General features: G+C 42.6%; 1 protein-coding gene across 2 annotated transcripts in view; it reads left to right on the top strand.

Moving 5' to 3' along the window:
• The window catches only part of LOC137201294 (neurogenic locus notch homolog protein 1-like), a 49,207-nt gene that overhangs the window by 3,934 nt on the left and 31,694 nt on the right, over positions 1–13,579 (top strand). For both annotated transcript variants that reach the window (XM_067616267.1, XM_067616276.1), the window contains exons 3-4: positions 11,211–11,473; positions 12,201–12,539. In XM_067616267.1, the coding sequence (XP_067472368.1) occupies positions 11,211–11,473; positions 12,201–12,539 (602 nt within the window). The remainder of the gene's footprint in view (positions 1–11,210; positions 11,474–12,200; positions 12,540–13,579) is intronic.

Below are 13,579 nucleotides of genomic sequence, written 5' to 3' on the forward strand. Positions count from 1 at the left end.
GGAGCGAGGAAGGAAGCTGCTGAGAGATCACATACCTTCGTTGTCAGACGGTCAACGCGATGAAAAACGCAACAGTTTTTTGACAGGCTGTTGATGGTGGGGAAGTCACGTGAAGAGGGGGGTTTTTTTTGGATTTAGGTTCTGGCAATATGAGGTTTGTACGGAAAAGGCCAGACTGTAAGGATGCAGACACAACCCAGAACGACAGTAATAAATTATCTGGTTTTGCTTCACTGAGGCTTTGATAAACTCCGTTTTTGTGTTTGTATCCATGCTAAGTTGGAATTTTCCACAAATGAATATGCTCCCCAGATAAATTATACTGTAAGTTTGTTGTTCTGTAAACCTTTTTGCAAACGCTGATGTATGACACATGCCACGGCTGGGTATCGTTTGGAATTTGGTTGGATACAAGCGCCAATACCAAAGGATCCCCAAGTTACGATACAAATGCCAAAACACTTTTTTTTTTGAGATATAAAAACTTATTTTTCTGCAAAGCCCTTTTTTTTCTATTAAAAAAGCCAGACCTACCTGTGTGCCAGTATCTGATGTTGTCTCAACACAAGCAGCTATAGAAGATCCAACAAAAATACACAGTGAGAAAGAGGAAAGAATCCTGATTTACTGATGAATTCAGGGAGTAAATCAATAAACAAGAATCAAGCTGGAATGATTTGTCGATTAGTTGATCAGAAAATTTAATTGGCGACTATTTTGATAATCGATGACTAGTTTAGTTCATTTTTAAGAAAAAATGTGCTTGTTTGCTGCTGATTTGTTGGAGGAGCTTAAACCAGCAATTAATTATCAAAATAGTCGCTGATAAATTTTCTGTCGATCGACTAGTCGTCTAATCGTTGCAGCTCTAAATTTCACTATTTTCTGGCCTTTTATGGAAAAAAACAATCAATTAATTGAGAAAAAAATTGGGAGATAATCGTTAGTTGTAGCCCTAAATCAGAATAAGTATCCGATCAAACATTCAGCGCCACCGTCGACACTCGCTGTATGATACAAACACATTTTGGTCTGAACTGAAATACTTCATGATTGTTACTTTTAACACACATAGTCCCCTCTCATCACAAACAACCTTATGTGACTACGTTTTTTGTGTTTTATGTAGCTAACAGACATTATCACCATGTTTCTATTATGGTGTGATATGACTGGTTGAGTGTAGATTATTGATATGAAGTGTCGAAATGTTTCAATCTATAGATGGATTTCAGTGTGGGTTGCAGACATTTCAGGTACAAAAATGTGAAAACTTTCAATTGATAATCAGGATTTTCACATTTGTTTCTGTACTTGTGTGAACGTGGCCTCAGATAACAAACACAGCCTTTAATTCTTTGCTGGTATGTGCGGCGACTGCTACAGTATACATCCCCATCAATGAAAGTGAGCCCTTGTCTCTCCGGTTCTGGGGATTCTTCAATGGCACCTCTGTTTGCTCTGGTCAGATGAGTCTATCTTAACCTTCCCCACACACACACACACACACTACTACCCCCCCCACCCCCCCGCCACCCCCCCACCTCCTCTCATCCCTCCTCTACACCTCCATTCAGACTCAGGAAACAGCCTCAGAGTGGCCCGAGGGAAGAAAAGGTGCCGTATCTGATCATATCATCACACAACGAGAAACACACAGCGCGAGGCTTTTATATGGCCGCCGCCGCCGGTGTTGGGTTCCCTTTGGCAAGAGTCCGGCTGGTGAGAGGGCTGATCGGCAGAGCGTTCTGGCTGATTGAAGCGACTTGGTGGTGGAGGGACCTCAGCGCCGAGGATTAGTGATATTTGAGCCTGCCTGGTTGGCATATGCCAAGACAAATCACACAAACTTTGATCGCGGGCTGAGAGGACTGACAGTCAATGTGTGTGTGAGACAAAGACGCTGGGCATTCTCCAAACCACACTTCCTCATTTCTTTTTTTTTTTTTTCTTTTAGCCAGACCACCTGTCTGTGGGTTGTAGTATAACAACTAAGAGGGACATGCACTCACCCACACAGCGGCATGCTTCATAATACCCATGATTACTTGTGGTTTTGCCCATTCAGCTGAACACAGAAACAGATTGACTTTGTCTGCCAGGTGTGCTTTTAGCTTCCAGTCACTCTCACTGCCTTCGCTCGCAGGATATTTAGCAGAATAGAGCGTGATGCCTTTGTTGTGAAACAGAGCAGTTTGTGCAGTTAAGCAGCAATGCAGATCGTTAGACTGATACCAATCACAGTATCTGTTACACAAGGGGAAAGAAATGACAGTTTTTCAAGGGTGTATGAGCTCCAACACTTATCCAGAGTCCACGCATGACATGTCACCGTGTACAGTAACAACCTGAGGGTCCGGTTGCACTGTCAGCTACACCTTCAGACAACCGTAAAGCCTTTAAGTGGTTCCCAGCCTCGTAAAGTAGGAGGTGGCAGCAGTCATTAGAGCTGCTATGACTCTCACGACAAACACACACACACACACACTAAATGTTGTGTTGGTCCCAGGGGGAGCTGGCTCTTTCCCATGGGCTGTGTCCATAATGCTCCCCAAATAAACAGGGTCTCTAATGAAGGCTGCCAGATGTGGGCTGGCCAGGTCAGCTCTCCTGTACGATTAGAGAGGAAGGAAAAGAAGGATGGATGTAAGGAGAGGGAAAGAAGGGGCAGCGTTTCCCCTGTAATTTGTGTAGCCAGCGGGGATTCGGTGGTAACTTTGGTTTCAGTTCCACAACAAACAACAACCCGGTTTTTCGTGCCAGGATTGGTTTTTGTAAAAGAACTATTTTTATTTGAATAGACTTAATTTTGTGTGGATTGAAGCTGGATTGAAGCATGCATTTTAGTGTTGGTTTTCTCTGCCAGTGGTGGCAGAGTTGTCACTGTGGTAACCCACTGTATGCTGATGGGAAAATACAAGAGAAGGCAAAAAAAAAAAAAAAAAAAAAAGCGAGGAAGTGTGAAGGAAAGAAAAGGAGAGGAGAGAGAGGCTCCACTCAGGCAATGCTTTTAAAACAGATCGGACTAAATGGGACTTAGCCCAGGCACGGAACCAAACAGCCAGGAAATGAGAACGGGTGGTGGGGAGGCAGGAGGGATAAGAGGAGGTTGGGGGGCGAGGGGGGGGGGGGACTAGAGGTACAAACATGCTCCACTAACACAGTTTGACTCCTGGATAGCAGTCCTTTGTCAGAAAAGGAGACACTGGAAAAAGACAGAAATGAAAACCATCAGATTAGCCTTAAAAGGATGAGTCCAGTGCAACTTTTGCTCATCATTCCCGTCAGTAATAATCACATCTTACTCACCAAGTTAATCACTGAGATAAAACATCGTTTAAAAGAAGGGTAACAGGGCAAAAAAACTTATTTGGAAGAGAAAATTCTGTTGAAGGGTTATGAATCACAGTTTACAGACCAACTTTGTTTGTACAATTTTGACCCACCGTATTTCCTGTAGTTGTGTGTGTGTGCACAGTTTTCCTGTGAAAATGAGTGATTTGAAGATATTTTGAGTACATTCACCTTCTGTTTTGCTTCCAAATGAAACGGTTCATCTGTCTTGTTTACAATGTGCTTGATAACCTGAACTTTTGCATTTCTTGCCCCGTCACACTTCGATGAAGCAATGTCACTGCGTTTCCAAATCTCCGTAATGACCTTGACGAGAACAACATGTCATAACCGATAAAAATGATGGTCAAAACGACAAAAAATAAGACCCGAGTTGCTGTTAAACTAGATTTTTTCATTTAACTGACAGCCACAACATGGGTTACCTGTTGTTTTTTTGCTGAAAACCGCTAAAAAAAAAGATTTCACTAATTATGTCGTTTACAGAAATGGAACCAGACACTGATTCTGTCTCCCACAGAGCTTTACACGGCGCAATAATTGAATAAACGCACAACCTAATTCACTAAGCTTCTTAAAGGGGATCCAGAGAGGGGCCCGTACAGCTCCTAAAATCTGTGTACGTTCTCCAGACTTTTATTTGTATACAGTGCACATGTGTAGCCTACATATTACACTCAGAGCCTCTGTCCCCATCTGTGTGTGACCTCAGAAAGATGGCAGATGGCAGATTGGCCCGACATTGAGGAAAGCCCCTTTAAAGTGACGCCTGGCCAAGGGTCGGATGTCACCACAACATCTGCTGCAGGCTCGAGCCGCCGCCCGGCCCTGTTATGCATCCCATCAGTGTTGCAGACCTGTTGCCACGGGCTACTGCGGCGGCAATTGAAGAAGAGACGGCCCAGAATTTGAACGCAGAGGAGAACAATGAGGTCTACTGGGCAGGGATGACAGAGAAGATAATAACAGTATCGGCCTTACTGTAGAGATAATTCCACTGCTGTCCTGGAGTTATACGATACCCCCCCCCCCCAAAACACCTGATATTTGCTCAGCTTCCGATTTGTGCCCTTCTTTTCATGTCTTCTTTATTTACCTTTCCAGCAGCCCAGTTTACCTGCTGCTGTTAAGATTATCCCGCTCGCCAGACCAGCAGATTTCTCTTGTTGAAGCAGCTGCTTTGCAATGTTTGTTCTGAACACAACCAGAGGACTCCATAAAAGAGTCGTTGACTATCTTTTGTCTTACCCCACTGTTTTATACGTTTGAGCTCCTATTGAGGTAGTTGAGCTCGATGCCTGTAAAGGCTACTTTGTGCTGAGCGTGTATTTGACGGGCTCTCGCCAAGTTAAAGAGCAAACTGTTAGCATTCTTTGCCTAGCGTGTGCTACAGTTGACTTACTGACAGCACCTCAGCCGGAGTGTGTTTGGATAGTGCGTCCCACGTGCACTGAGGTGAGGGTGCAGGAGTGCTATCTGTTTGTCTTTTAGGCCTCGGTGTGAGACGCTGGGCTGTTTTGCAAGGGTGAGGAAGGCCAGATGCCGGTTTCAAAGCCGATGTGAGTTTTTTCAGGGAACCATAAAGTGAGGCTGCCAGCAAGCCTCTATTGAGGTTTCTCAGGTTAAGAATCAGGACAGGAGGCTCTTAAGAGTAAACACCAAAATTCCTTCTGAACTGGTGACCCCTTTCTGTCTTTCCCCCCCCCCCCACTAAAAACCCAACCAAACCAGTTCCAGTTTCCTTTCTTTCAGACTGTTTTGTTTGTCCCACTGATTGTGTGTGTGTGTTTTGGATTTTTTTTTTTTCAAGCTTTTCTTTCGCCTCAAACATCACAGACCACTTAAAAGCAGCTTAAAAGTAACTTGGAAGAAAGTTTCAGTAAGGGGGGGGGGGAGTAAGCAGACGTCAGTTGAGACTTATAAATCCTAATGTGGTGTCTTACAAATCTAGCCAGCTCTATGAAAAGAAACGGGGGGTGTAGGAGAAAGGGGGTGAGGGGGGGGTTTGGAGGGAAAGAAGGTGCACAGAGGGGAGCGAGCGGATGCCAGCAACCATACGGCTTTGAACAGAGGAGGAAAAACCAATAATGAGAAAAAAAAAAAAAAGGAGAGAAGTCAGAGAAGAGCCATATATAATGAAAATAAGATTCAGAAGAAAATATTTTTGGGGGGGAGACAGAGAGAGAGAGAGAGAAAGAGGAGGGGAAGGAAAGGAAAGAGGAGGTATAACAGCTGAATACGCCCGGCCTGTGGTCAACTCTGAATGGGGAGGAAAAACAATGGGCCCACTCATCCTTCGCTCTCTCTCTCTCTCTCTCTCCGTCTCTTTTTTCTTCCTCTCTCGCTCTTCATTTCTCTGCTAAGTAGTGAGACGGGGAAGGGTGAGGGGGAGGTGGGGGCTCTCAAGATGCCCTTTAATGTAGTGTTGAGCCTGAAAAAATTAAAGAAAAATCAACTTCATTCTTGAAATAAATTCATAGTTTTAATCACTTTTATTAACTTTTTTAAATGTAGTTAGATCCTCCCGTCTTCCTTTTTTAGAAAAAAACTTTTCAAACTTTTCTGCAGCTCTCTCCGCCACAGATTAGTTCAATTGTATTCAGATAAAAAAAAATAATCCTCAAAATGACTAATTCATGAGGTTAGAAGCTCATTTTTGCAGTGCACGGCCCTGGCCTCCGTCTGGGCTAGAGGATGGTAGTAGGATGGGGTGCCATGGAGAGGAAGGAGGTAGAGTGGAGGGTTAGTGGATAGGGGAGGTGTGGGGGAGGGAGGGGGTGAATGTGCCGGGGCAGCAGCTGCTGTCTCCTCATTAACATGCGCACCTGCTCCCTGCGGCCTTTTTCCAGCGAGCTCATGTGGCGCCTCACGACCTCAGCACCCGCCACCACTGGGGCTTAACTGGACTGGCCTTCTAGCAGCCAGATCTACTGCTTCTCTCCACTAGTCCCCCCCCACCCCCCCCTCCACCCCTTCCCTACACACACACACACACATTCAACTGTCCTCTCTGACTGGCTATGGATGTGAAAGAATTTCTAGCTACATCACATCAGGTGGTGATGAAACTATTTTATCAGCTAAAATCAGAAAGTGGAGCTGCACCAAGATATGTTTTTGCACTCTGTGAAGATATTTTGATAAGTACTGTTTGAAAAATGTGTCTCTAGCTGTGGTGTATTAGCCCAAGTGAAAAATTTCTGTCACTTGTGTCGACAGGAAGTGAGAGATCAAATCTTGATAGTGAACTCTAGTTGAACTAGAGTTGCTTGATTAAATGATTAGTTGTCAACTGTTGAATTAATTGCCTATGTTGATAATCAATTAATAGTTTTGAGTCATTTTTTTAAGAAAAAAAATGTCCAAATTCTTATTCCAGCTTCTCAAATGTTAATATTTTCTCATTTATTTAGTCCTCTGTGACAGTAAACTGAATCTGTTTGGGTTGTGGACTGTTGAATGGTTGTCATCTTGGGCTTTGGGACATTTTTCACCATTTTTCGACATTTTGAAGGCCAAATAATTAATTGATTAATCAACAGATTAATTGATAATGAAAATTATCGTTAGTTGCATCACCATACTCCACTGATTTAGCATTGCACTCCTGTCATTGGGCAGTTTCTAAAAAAGCTATGCACCAGCTATGGCTACAGAACTGGTGCAGAAATTTACTGACTATTGACATGGAACGGGAGTCAGTCTGAGCCAGTAGTCCACAGGCTGTTGGTCTGGACTCGTTTTTCCGTGCTGATAGTAATTTGTTCTATGTACAGATTGGGTTTCTGGAATTTATTGCCGGACTTCTTGTAGACCACTAACCCGGACAGTTAGTGACAGATTATAAAGGCCTTCCAGGCAAATTTGTGATCTGACATTGTGGTCACAGTTGTTTTCAGTTGCCTTTCAGTCCTGTAATCAAAGCTCATCGGATAAAAAAAGCCTGAGCTTTATTTTTGATTCCCTGGCTTTTTTTTTTTTTTTAACCAGCAAATGAAGAATCCAAACTTTTCCATCAGGACTTTGAATGGATGTTTCCTTTGTGAGAACACTTACTGTCTCCGCTGTGTGTTATTATGGAAGAACGCTGTTTGACCCCTGAGATTTTCTGGCTTGTGACCAACTTGCTTTCTGCCTTTTGCCACAACTCCTTGTTTGACCTTAATACCACAGCGATCCCAACCTAAATGACACTCAGTCAAGGTACCCATCTCCGTTGTCGACACGGTGACATGCCACCACTCACTACTACTGTTTATGCAGCGGGCAGCCTAGCATGTGATGTTTTCTTTTCCTTGCCACAGTCCTAAGGCTGTCTAATCCCCTGAGAGGGAGACCCTGTCTAAACACACGCCTGTCCCTACAGAGGGGCCACAGCTCAGCCCCCACCTACACACACACACACATTGGACCCCCTGGGAATGTTTGGGGACATGGTCCTGCCAGCCCCTCAGGGCTAATAGACTTGCTGGCTCTGGTCAGGTATTTGAGTGTGACAGCGGGTTTTTATGTCGTGGGAAGGCCGCTTTGATGTCTGCAGGATGTTTTTATGCACAATATTGTTTTTGTGTGAGAGTGAAACACAAAAGCATTCAAAGTGAACTGTTGTTTGTGCGAAAACTTGTGCGAAAAAAAAAAAAAGCAGCAAAACCTAAGAAGTTTGATTTTCTAGACTTTTCCTGTGTAATTTTCCTCCGTGCAGGAATTCATTTTTCAGAAATCTATCATGTTTCTTCACTGAGGTTGCACCGCAGTCTCTTCCGTTTCGTCCTCTTCCCATCCCTTGTCTGATGCTGGAGCAAATCCGCTCTGTGGAGGGAAGAATAACAAGCACTGAGGTGGTGGCACGGTGCTTTGAAGTTGTCATAATGTTGGCTTGCAGCTCAAACACCGTGGCATAGATGCCGCCTTGTCCTCAGGATGAATGAGTGCTGACAAAAGGGTCGGAGCGAGCACATTTCAGCCCCGAGAGCTGCTGAAGGGTGCCATGATGGCTGCTTTTCTTGTGTCTCAACTTTTGGAAAATACGGATTAGGAACAGGAATTCCAAATACCGCAGATTTTTTCGCTCTCTTCCCCTGATGCTATTGAGTAGATGCTTTGTTTTTGTACTGACCCGGCCTCCCTGGCCACCCAGTGTTGTTGACAACAGTATTGAATCTCTGAAGGTGATGAAAATGGGAATGTGGCGGTAATGAAGCACATCTGAGGTGGTTTGTTTTGGTCTCAAATAGAGCTGCAACAAAGTCTGGGTATCAAACTGTAATACTTTTTTTTTTTTGACACTGATGGTATCTGTAGCACAGCCTCAGAAACTGTTGACTGTGAATGCCTCAGACTCATAGTCTTGTTCTTTAATCAGATATTTACTGATTTAAAATGTAATTTTGTAAGTTTTAGATCGGAGCTCTTGTACGACTGCTTGTGTTGAGACACTTTATGATTCAGAAGCTTCTTTTGTTAAAAGTAAGAAGAGTTGAGTAGAAAAACATGTTTATATTCTTCAAAAAAGCATCTTTTCGTTGTATATACTGACACTCAGGTATCATATTAGCACCAGGTTGAAAATTTAGTATCGCTCTAAGCTGTGACTTATGATTCATTTAGTTATCAGTTAATCTTTCTATTGTTTGATTAATCATTTGATCATTTAGTCGATAAAATAACAGAAATTTATGAAAAATGCCCATCACAGTTTTAAGGTGACGTCTTCAAATCGCTTGTCCAGAGATGTTCAATTTATGATATAAAACAGAGAAAAATTGGCAAATCCTCACAACTGACAGAAGTTAAAACCAGTCAGTATTTGTCATTTTTAGTCAATAAATGACTTAAATGAGTAATTGATTAATTGTTGTTAAATAATACTGTACTCACTCGTCTAACATGCTCTTTCTCTCTTTCGGTCTTACTTTCTCCGTCCTTCTCTTTCTCTCTGTCTCCAAAGTCAGAGTCACTTTATACCTCATTGGCACATAAAGCTTTAGACAGAAGTGTCCTCCTCATGAATAAATGGAAATGTAAAATATATTAATTTTCTACTGTCAATCAATTGACTCAATGTTTAAGCACTGGTCTAACAGCTGCAGTGTGATTAGATTAATCTATGGGACCGTTTATTTGACCATCACCTTGTGTGTGCGTATGAGTGCAACAGTAAACTTACAAAGTCCCGTGCGTAATCTTCATGAGTAATCTTCCTGTGTGTGTGTGTGTGTGTGTGTGTGTGTGTGTGTGTGTGTGTGTGTGTGTAAAAGACTGCACGCTGTGTAGGTATGTGTGTGTGGCCTCTTTGTTGAGCTGTGCGTATCCTCAGGGGACACCCTTCAAGTCCTCTCATTGTGATTGTAAATGTGTGAATGTGTCCCTGTGATCTGCAGCAGCTCTCCCTCTCTCTCTCTCTCTCTCTCTCTCTCTCTCTCTCCATGGGAACTTGTTCGCCGGGGTCCGAGCAGTGTTTATGACTCAGACACAACCTGTGAGAAACATCACATCTCCTCCCTCTGTTCAGACCACTCTGCTTTATAGCCTGAAACACATTGTTCGAGGGGAGTGACAGTAGAAAGACGAATGTCCCGTTTAAAGCGTGGTTTCTCATTCGCTGCGTTGCTGCGTTGTAAAAACAGCATTGCGGGACTGTCTTTTAAGAGACATGGATATTTAGTACTGAAGGCACAAGCTATCACACCAAGCAGCTGATTTATGAGCACAATAGCACACAAAAGGATGACCCTCGCAAGTCCTAAGTGTTGTCTTACCCTTGTGAACTGTTCAATCAGCGCTGACTTAAAAAAGATTGGATAGGAATAAATAGTGTTTGGGATTCCCTTTGACTGGTCCCACTCTTTGTGATGCTAGTCATAAAACGAAGAAAATAAATAAAGAATGGACATTTATTAGTGGACAAATATATTTTGTGGATTTTTTGTTGAGTTATACATTCTTCGTATTAATGATGTAATGGTTCTTTGTGGTATTTTAGACATTTTGTTTTGTTTGGTAATTAATTACTTAAAGGGGTAGTTTGATTTTTGTAGTTTCTACTCACAGCAGGGGTATGATGAAGCTAAATTGATCAAAAAAACCAACCTTGTGTCTGAGTTCCATACAATTAAAGTCATCAGGCCAAAGTCCAGTCTGAAATTCCTGAATTTTTAACTGGTCATACTTAAAAAGTAATCCATCATGATGAAGGAAATGACATGAATTGATGTTTTGTTGGAGTTTGAAGGTATGCTAAATGGTGAGCTGAGCTTATTTTAGATCAATTACTGGATGTTTGTGAGCTGCACGTAGCAGCGAGGCTCAAAAGTAACAAAAAATATTTTACAGGTTTTTTTTAACAATCATAGGAAAAACAGCTGACGTCGTAGCATGAACAACAACTCAGTCATAAGAACAGAACCATAACCCTAACCATGAGTACAAAAGATTAAACTTTCATTTCTTTGTTGACTGTGAATAAGTGACTTTATACAATAAATAAACAATTAACAGTATGTAGATAAGTTTAACGAGCCTCTTAGAATAAGTTAAACATTGTAAATCCCTGCTAGTGAAAGGAGTTAAATGATCTCATATATGACCATAAATTTAGCACAGCAGTCAACATTCAAATAGCATGCAGGGCCATAACAAAAGGCATCTATCTGTCCGAAGGGAGTTAGTCTGTGCAAGTAGAAAGAACTGCGAAATCCCACTACAAGTCAATGCATTTGATTAAATAATTTAAAGGAAGTAACATCCAAGAGTTTCCCGTTGAGTCTGTATCGTTATTTTAAGAGGAAAATTCAGGAGAAAACTTTCTGGAACTGCTGGAAACACTTTTGCTGACCTCTTCACTCATCTTTCCTCAGGTGCCGGGACGGATATGTAGGAAGCAGGTGCCAGTTTCCCGACCCGTGCGCCAGCTCACCATGCATGAATGGCGGCATGTGTCAGGCCGTGTCCAAGGGGAACACGGTCGACTACAGCTGCACCTGCAAATTGGGCTACACCGACCGCCGCTGCTTGACCCCCATCGACAACGCCTGTATCAACTCGCCGTGTCGCAACGGAGGCACCTGCGAGCTTGAGAGCCTCATGACATACAAGTGCCGCTGCCCACCTGGATGGTCAGGTAACACACAACAGTTTTATGACAGTCCAGCAGTTGTGTTCAATCATGGGCTGCATATACAGTATGTGAGGGCTCGCGAGATGATTGGGAATAGTTTAGAGTCTCAATACTTTCATATCTGTTAATCATGTCTGCAAAATACGAAGCTACAGCTAGGAGACAGTTAGCTAAGCTTAGCATAACCTTTAGCTACTAGCACCTCTAAAGCTCACTAATTAAGGCGTTATATCTTGTTTGTTTAATAACTAATTAGTACATCTTTTTTACTGGACAGAGCCAGGCTAGCTGTGTCATTGTTTCCAGTCTCTATGCTAAACTAAGCTAACCATCTCAAACTTCATATTGAGTGGACAGATACGAGACTGACATCAATTTTCTCATCTAACTCTCAGACAGAAGGTCGTTTTTTGGTTTTTAAAATGGGTTTTCAAAAAATTCCATCAATCAGGACTTTTCAAAACGCTGAATTGTCACATTGAGAATTCTTTTTCTTTTTGTTTTTCTGATTCTGTTTACTAAAGTAAACGTGAAACATTTTGTCAAAGGAAGATGACTTGCTCCGTTGCAAAATATGAGCTAATAAATTCAGAGACTGCACCAAAAACAATTCAAGTAACTTAAATGGTATTTAATTGATATTTAAAATCAGAATAAACCTCTGACCCTGAGAAAAATGGCTATACAGGCATATATTAGACATTTGAACACTATTTCCGTATGCCCTCAGGTAAACTGTGCCAACAAGCCGACCCCTGTGCCTCAAATCCATGTGCCAACGGCGGCCAGTGCTCGGCCATTGAGTCCCACTACATCTGTACCTGCACACCCTTCTTCTCCGGAAAGACCTGCAAACAGGACGTCAATGAGTGTGACGCTAGCCCGTCACCCTGCAAGAACGGCGGGGTGTGCATCAACGAGGTCGGCGGCTACCGCTGCCAGTGCCCGGCAGAGTACACAGGCAAGTACTGTGAGAGCCGTTACCTGCCCTGCAACCCGTCGCCCTGTCATAATGGAGGCACCTGCATCCAGAAAGGAGAGACCAGCTACGAATGTTCCTGTGTGCCAGGTAGAGACATCACACTGCATTCATGGTTACGGAGCTACATTAGAGGTGAAGTCTTTATTGATGCTGATGATCTGCTTTTCAGGCCTAGCCGGCAAATTGTTGCGGCAAAATCGATTTATTCCAATGAAATTATGGCGTCAAGGGATTCACTCATGGGGTTAAAGTGAATCTTTTCAACTCTGGTGAACTTTGACCTACAAATTTGCTCTGTTGACCCCCAAATATTAATCTTACTACCATGTATGATTAAGAAAAGCATTAAATCATTACATTTGAGAATCTGTAACCAGCATTTATTTTGTCATTTTTGCTTAAAAGAACGACTAAAACAATTATTTGATCATCAAAATAGTTGCTGATTAATTTCCTGTCGATGAACTAATCGATTAACGACTAATTGTTGCGGCTTTAGTTGAAGTAACAATTGTTTGTAAGCTGACGTAAATCGTTTGATCCTTTCAATTTCAGGTCACGTTACTCGTTTTTAAATACACAGTGTTCCTGAAGTCTCAAATCGAATTTAAATGTCAGTGCCGGCTAGTTATGCGATGATGTCATTCAAGGCAGGGCTGTTCCTGCTTATGTTGTGTCCTGTATGTGTGTGTGTGTGTGTGTACATGTGTGTTTCTGCTTGGGTGTATACAGTATGTGAACAAGGGAGAGCAGGAAGGCATCGGGGCTTATCATAAGGAAATGGTCAAAGGACAACATCCTTTTCACAAAGCCAAGCGAAGCAAAGCTTGGTGGGACAAAAGTCCCGCCCACCACCTCATCACCTCCACGCAGATTTAGTTTGGCTTGTTTTTGTCCGCTTTCCACCAAGTCCAGAAATCCTCATAATGAATCTGTGTGGCAACTTTCCATCTCATCTTTTTCACATCCTCGATCTCCTGCTTGTCATAACAGGCTTTTCCTCGAAAAGGTTAAAGAAAATTTCCCAACATTTCACACTTCCGGTAGTTAGGTGATTGTTCTTAGGTTGCTATAATCAATACGTTTATACTACAATATCATATTGGTGATAATATGTCAGTTTTGTG

The sequence above is a fragment of the Thunnus thynnus genome, chromosome 2 (assembly GCF_963924715.1).
Source record: "Thunnus thynnus chromosome 2, fThuThy2.1, whole genome shotgun sequence".
NCBI lineage: Eukaryota > Metazoa > Chordata > Actinopteri > Scombriformes > Scombridae > Thunnus > Thunnus thynnus.